The 7,110-nt window shown below is 41.9% G+C and overlaps 1 protein-coding gene across 1 annotated transcript in view; it reads left to right on the plus strand.

Moving 5' to 3' along the window:
• Positions 1-7,110, plus strand: part of LOC111970158 (extended synaptotagmin-1) — a 98,823-nt gene that overhangs the window by 76,439 nt on the left and 15,274 nt on the right. Inside the window, 11 exon segments of the mRNA XM_070445830.1 lie at positions 789-875; positions 1,174-1,320; positions 1,442-1,611; positions 1,750-1,888; positions 2,560-2,660; positions 2,786-2,927; positions 5,491-5,573; positions 6,059-6,107; positions 6,256-6,345; positions 6,674-6,769; positions 6,929-6,940. Of these exon segments, the coding sequence (XP_070301931.1) occupies positions 789-875; positions 1,174-1,320; positions 1,442-1,611; positions 1,750-1,888; positions 2,560-2,660; positions 2,786-2,927; positions 5,491-5,573; positions 6,059-6,107; positions 6,256-6,345; positions 6,674-6,769; positions 6,929-6,940 (1,116 nt within the window).

Genomic DNA, 7,110 nt, shown 5'->3' on the forward strand with positions numbered 1-7,110 from the left:
TTGCTCCATGGGGCACTCCCTTTTTTTACTTACAGCCTAATGTCAGGTCAAACTATATTTATTACTTGCAGGCCTAATGTCAGGTCAAACTATCTTTTATTACTTGCAGGCCTAATGTCAGGTCAAACTATCTTTTATTACTTGCAGGCCTAATGTCATGTCAAACTATCTTTATTACTTGCAGGCCTAATGTCAGGTCAAACTATTTTATACTTGCAGCCTAATGTCAGTCAAACTATCTTTTATTAATTGCAGGCCTAATGTCATGTCAAACTATTTTTATATTGCAGGCCTAATGTCAGGTCAAACTATATTTTATTACTTGCAGCCTAATGTCAGGTCAAACTATCTTTTACTTGAGTCTCTCCAGTCCTACCAGAACAAGGCTGTTCCCTCTGCTGCTCTGCTCTTCGTCTACATGGACAGAGCCCACTCACTGCCTGTGAGTCACCTTACACCTCTTCACCTCAGACACTGTGCTATTTTGAACTTTTGAACTCTGGCTATGTGTTGTTGTCTAGTTTTTCAGCTGTGATATGGGTTATGCACAGATGTTGATGGTTTATTTTGTCTAGTTGCTCACAATCAGTGTTTGGTTTTGACTGTTGTATTGTGTGGTCTCTGTGTGTTTCTAGTTGAAGAAGAGTGGGAAGGAGCCAAAGGCTGGAGCTGAGCTTGTTCTGGGAGAGACAACATATAGAACCAAGGTGAGACAGTATCCTTAGAGCTGAAATGCATGACTTGTTATTGGATCTGCCGTGAAAGTCAACTTCTCTGTCTCTCTGAAGGTATGTGATCGTACCAACTCCCCCCAATGGGAAGAGGCTTTTTACTTCCTGGTTCGTGACCCCAGAGAGGAGATTCTCATAGTGAAGGTGAGAGTTCAGTCTGCTTCAGGATGGAGGCTCTAAACATGGATAATGTTTAATTAAAACAATGTCACTAACTGTAAACATCTTGCACAGTTTCTGTTAAATGCAATTCATCCACACAAATCTCCCAACAGGGATATAAACCAATTTGTGCACAACATTTGAGAGAAGTAAGATTTTTGTGCGTATGGAAAATTTCAGGGCTCTTTTATTTCAGCTCTTGAAACATGGAACCAACACTTTACATGTTTCCTTTATGTTTATGTTCAGTGTAATTCACTCTTTATTTATCTTTCTCTAGCTCTCCAGTGCTTGGGATCAGGCGATGGGTTCTCTGGTGGTACCAGTCAGAGAGCTGCTGTCAGAACCAGATCTGGTCCTGGATCAGTGGCTGAGACTGGATGGAGCCTCACCTGACAGTCAGATACTACTGAGGGCTGAGCTTAAGGTGAGACACACTCACAAACATGTACCAACAATCAAGGTTTTGGAGTGAGGGACAAAATGTGCACAGCCTATACAAAGTACATTATGTACTTTAACTGCACTCTCCATGTTTTTGTTCAAAGATCCTGAACTCGAAGATGACTGAGGGTGTTGGGGTACCACAAGGCTCTGTCTCAGGTCCACAAACTATTATGAGTGGGAGTTACAGTGAGGAGAAGGAACAAATCACCATTGAGCAGCCAGTTACTGCAAACATTGGGGAGAAGCAACACAGTGAGCTGCCCTCTGAGGAGTGAGTTTTTGGCTTGGCCCCTCCCAATATTAAAATAGTTCAATTGCAGTTATACATTTATTGCAAATTATATGCAAAAGTATGCAGTGTATGCAAATGATAAAACCCTTAAATATATGTCTCTCTGTGTGTTTTCAGATCTGTTGCAGTCTCCAGCCAACCCTCTATCTCTGAACCTGAGGAAGCAGAGGTTGTCTTTGAGGTCCCTAAAGAAGACCCCAGCCCTCCTGAGACACACCCCACACACACCACCCCTGACCCCAGCTTTGATACTGAGGTGGGATACAGTGTATGGGTGTCTCTGTATGCGTAATACCTCGTGGGCAGATTCTACATGTAGACCGAAAAATCAGTTTAGCCATAATGGTATATGTGAGATAACGAGCAGCAGTATTTCCAGTCTTTGGGTTTTTGTCACTGGTTATTTGGACATATCATGATTTGGCGAAGGCGGTGCTTAAATAGCTTTACTTCGAGTGTTTGCCCACATGGAATTGGAAGGGGGGGGGGGCTTTTGGCTGACAGTTTCCTTTTGCAAGGGTGTGGACTTAGCAAACTGCCAGATCACTCCATTTCTAACCATATAGACCCAGTAGTTAATCACGCTGATTATCAAATTATGCAAGATTTTATTTCTCTGTTCACAGTTAGTCTAGCGGCAGGTAACCTAGCAGTTAAGAGCGTTGGGTCAGTAACTGATAGGTCGCTGGTTCAAACCCCTGAAATTACTAGGTGAAATATCTGTTGATGTGCCCTTAAGCAAGGCACTTAACCCTAATTGCTCCTGTAAGTCGCTCTGGATAAGAGCATCTGCTAAATAACAACACAAAAAAAACAATAATTTATGTATTCATGAGACATGTTATAATTGGTTTTGATAGGAATTGCATGGCAGGGGAAAAGCATTGACTGCAGGTGTATGCATTGGAATGTGTTTTTGACCAACAGATAGAGGAGCCAGAGAAACTGAGGAACCTATCACCATCACCCAACTGTCAGTCACAAACAGACACTGAGGAGCTCCAACCCTGGCAGGGGCAAATGGCAGGGTGAGCTCCATTCAACAACAGATCCAGAGAGCTTTGCATGTACACTGACTTTGCATTGATAATCTTCAGTGTGGTGAAGCAGCTATCAACATGCTGTGTGTGTGTGTTCCTTTGTGAATATTCAGATCTGTTACAGAGGACATTGCCAGAGCTACAGTGTCTAGCCTTCCTTCTGTGTTTGTACATGAGGAAGCTGAGGCCATGCCTGATGTCATCCCTGAAACACGCCCTCCTCACACTACCCCTCACCCAAGTTTTGGAGCTGAGGTGGGTGCTCTACTGTAGGGACATATGATGAAGGAATTTATTTCCTATATGTTCATTAACCAATTTATTTATACAAAGCAAACACTCTGTCCGTTTATAAGAATTTGTAAGATCCTTTATTTGCATAAAAAAGACATAGATCCGTGTCCAAATGTAACAATAGTGTTTATTCTCGAGAGTACTCTGACGTGCATATACAAAAACCGTTCTTTTTATCCCTTTTACTAACGCACATACAGTGGCAAAAAAGTATTTAGTCAGCCACCAATGTGCAAGTTCTCCCACTTAAAAAGATGAGAGAGGCCTGTAATTTTCATCATAGGTACACTTCAACCATGACAGACAAAATGAGAAAAAGAAATCCAGAAAATCACATTGTAGGATTTTAATGAATTTATTTGCAAATTATGGTGGAAAATAAGTATTTGGTCAATAACAAAAGTTTATCTCAATACTTTGTTATATACCCTTTGTTGGCAATGACAGAGGTCAAATGTTTTCTGTAAGTCTTCACAAGGTTTTCACACACTTCGTTGCTCGGGCGGTGTGTTTGGGATCATTGTCATGCTGAAAGACCCAGCCACGTTTCATCTTCAATGCCCTTGCTGATGGAAGAAGGTTTTCACTCCAAATCTCACGATACATGGCCCCATTCATTCTTTCCTTTACACGGATCAGTCGTCCTGGTCCCTTTGCAGAAAAACAGCCCCAAAGCATGATGTTTCCACCCCCATGCTTCACAGTAGGTATGGTGTTCTTTGGATCAACTCAGCATTCTTTGTCCTCCAAACACGACGAGTTGAGTTTTTACCAAAAAGTTATATTTTGGTTTCATCTGACCATATGACATTCTCCCAATCTTCTTCTGGATCATCCAAATGCTCTCTAGCACACTTCAGACGGGCCTGGACATGTACTGGCTTAAGCAGGGGGACACGTCTGGCACTGCAGGATTAGTCCCTGGCGCGTAGTGTGTTACTGATGGTAGGCTTTGTTACTTTGGTCCCAGCTCTCTGCAGGTCATTCACTAGGTCCCCCCGTGTGGTTCTGGGATTTTTGCTCACCGTTCTTGTGATCATTTTGACCCCACGGGGTGAGATCTTGCGTGGAGCTCCAGATCGAGGGAGATTATCAGTGGTCTTGTATGTCTTCCATTTCCTAATAATTGCTCCCACAGTTGATTTCTTCAAACCAAGCTGCTTACCTATTGCAGATTCAGTCTTCCCAGCCTGGTGCAGGTCTACAATTTTGTTTCTGGTGTCCTTTGACAGCTCTTTGGTCTTGGCCATAGTGGAGTTTGGAGTGTGACTGTTTGAGGTTGTGGACAGGTGTCTTTTATACTGATAACAAGTTCAAAACAGGTGCCATTAATACAGGTAACGAGTGGGGACAGAGGAGCCTCTTAAAGAAGAAGTTACAGGTCTGTGAGAGCCAGAAATCTTGCTTGTTTGTAGGAGACCAAATACTTATTTTCCACCATAATTTGCAAATAAATTCATAAATCCGACAATGTGATTTTCTGGATTTTCTTTTCTCATTTTGTCTGTCATAGTTGAAGTGTACCTATGATGACAATTACAGGCTCTCTTCATCTTTTTAAGTGGGAGAACTTGCACAATTGGTGGCTGACTAAATACTTTTTTGCCCCACTGTACATACACACTAATCTGGATTATCTCCTGAAGCCTTTTACCAGTTTATTACCCCTTACCTGACAGTTCCAGCCTCCCCAGATATGGAAAACCTGGAGGGGGGCTCTCCCTGTCTCCTCTTATCTTCACAGAGTTATAGCTGGGTCGGTTCAAACATAGTTTAATAATCCACAGAGTTTTCTTTAAGCACACAACACAAACATTCCTTTCTAACCCTTCTACATGCTACCTAACAAATAATCCCAATGGTTAAGTTTCTGGGTAGAAGATTATTTAATAATTTATCTTAACCCTTGATAAAATATTCTAACACTATAATAATTATTTATATTACCAAGAACAAAAGTTCAAATTGAATAAAAAATATCTCAAGACCTTATATTGTTTGTATTCTGAGAATGCTAGGATGCCTTCAAAAAAGGTTATAGTGTGCCACTGCAGTTCTGTTTTTTGTCCTGTAGGGGGTGCTGAGAATCCATGTACTGGAGGCCCAGGATCTGGTTGCCATGGATAAGCTGATGGGGGCCTGAAGAAGGGCAAGAGTGACCCGTACGTCAAGATCAACATCGGAATGGTCAAGTTTAAGAGTCATGTGATCAAGGAGAACCTCAACCCCACCTGGAAGAGATGTTTGAGGTATGGAGGGACTTGTAGTTTATTCAATTAATCTCTGTCGGCTGTTGAACTTTGTGCCCATTTAGATGAGCGGTAAAAGGGATTGTGCTGTACTGAAGAAAGTAAAAGCAATGCGTGTTAGGACAGACTTTTGATCTTTTCTCATGTAAGAAATAATCTGAGACATCTAGAAGTGTGTGCCTTTGCTAGCTTTCTGCCTTAATAACATGTAATAGTATTATTTATGTGTAGTTTTGTTGTTATTGATCTTCCCTGACGTATGTGTGTTTCCCCAGACGGTGCTGAGCCCCCAGGCTGGTCAGGAGGTCCAGGTAGAGCTGTATGATAAAGACATGGACAAGGATGACTTCCTGGGAAGGTGTGTTGTGACTGGCCCAACTATACACCATTTAATCAGTAACCTGCTATTGATAGTTAAGGACTATGTCCCCAAGGCACCCTATTCCCTATATAGTGCACAACTTTTGACCAGAGTCCTATGGTCCCTAGTCAAAATTGGTGCACTAAATAGGGAATAGGGTGCTATTTGGGATGCAACAAGATAAGACTTACAGTTTCATGCACTTTGGTCTCATGGTGGATGAAATGGTTGAAATGTAGGACATCGTTCTACTTTCACATATCAAATATATAAATGGTCAAAAGAATACAATGCCTTTTTGGAGAGTTGCCAAAGCATCTGTTTTATGTGTGTGTGTGTGTGTGTGGTGTGTGTGTGTGTGTGTGTGTGTGTGTGTGTGTGTGTGTGTGGTGTGGTGGTGTGTGTGTGTGTGTGTGTGTGTGTGTGTGTGTGTGTGTGGGTGTGTGTGGTGTGTGTGTGCGCGTGTGCGTGTACGTGCGCAGGTTTATGATGAGGCTGAGTGATGTCATCAGTTCCCAGTACACGGACCAGGTGAGTCAGTATATGAGATATTTACTTCTCTTTCTAGCCTGACTTCCATGTGAGGTCATTACTGTTGTCACAGCTTTGCTTTATTTTCCATCTTTATTTTATTGTGCCTCATTTGTTAACAGTCTATGGGTATATTTCTGTGTTCCAGTGGTACACTCTGAATGATGTGAAGTCAGGTCGTGTTCACCTGGTACTGGAGTGGGTACCAACAGTATCAGAACCAGACAGACTGGATCAGGTCAGTTCTATTTCTCCAGTTTCAGTTTCTTCTGTCTCCCCATCTCTCTCTTTCCCTGTTATTGTCTTTTCTTTCACTGAGTTTGATTTAACCTCTCTTGCCTCCCCCTATTACTCTCTTCTCATACAATCATCCTATGACATATTCATACTGTTGACATAATGAAGTCTTTCTGCATCCAGAATGCAGTTGACTCAAATTACATAACTCATATGAGGCTTTTGTATTTGAATTTATTAGGGATCCCCCCCACCCCACTTAACAATTAAATAGCACAGCATTAGGTTGAAAGATGTGTCATTTTAACTCCTGGCTCCCCATGCTCCAGGTGTTGCAGCTGCAGTCTCTCCAGTCCTACCAGAACAAGGCTGTTCCCTCTGCTGCTCTGCTCTTCGTCTACATGGACAGAGCCCACTCACTGCCTGTGAGTCACCTTTCACTTTTCCACTCTGATGTTTGTCATGTTACCATGATCTTTATAGCCTACTGTTGTCTGATGTTTGTGATAAACTGCGATGATTCGCATAGTTGTTTTCCTTTGGTAATTATAGTCTGTGCACACTTGTTCTCTTGTGTTGTGTAGTTTATTTCATTGGTGAGATATGACCTCAGTGTATAGATGCAATATGCAGAAATCGCTCTGGCAAATCCTGGTTGCTAAAATTAAAATAGTTAGACTAATTTCAGTTTATGTGACAAAACAAGCAATGTATAGTGTAAGAGAATCATTGCACCATCTAAACTGCTGTGAAATACATTTCAATA

This window comes from Salvelinus sp. IW2-2015, linkage group LG11 (genome assembly GCF_002910315.2).
Source record: "Salvelinus sp. IW2-2015 linkage group LG11, ASM291031v2, whole genome shotgun sequence".
NCBI classification, from domain to species: domain Eukaryota; kingdom Metazoa; phylum Chordata; class Actinopteri; order Salmoniformes; family Salmonidae; genus Salvelinus; species Salvelinus sp. IW2-2015.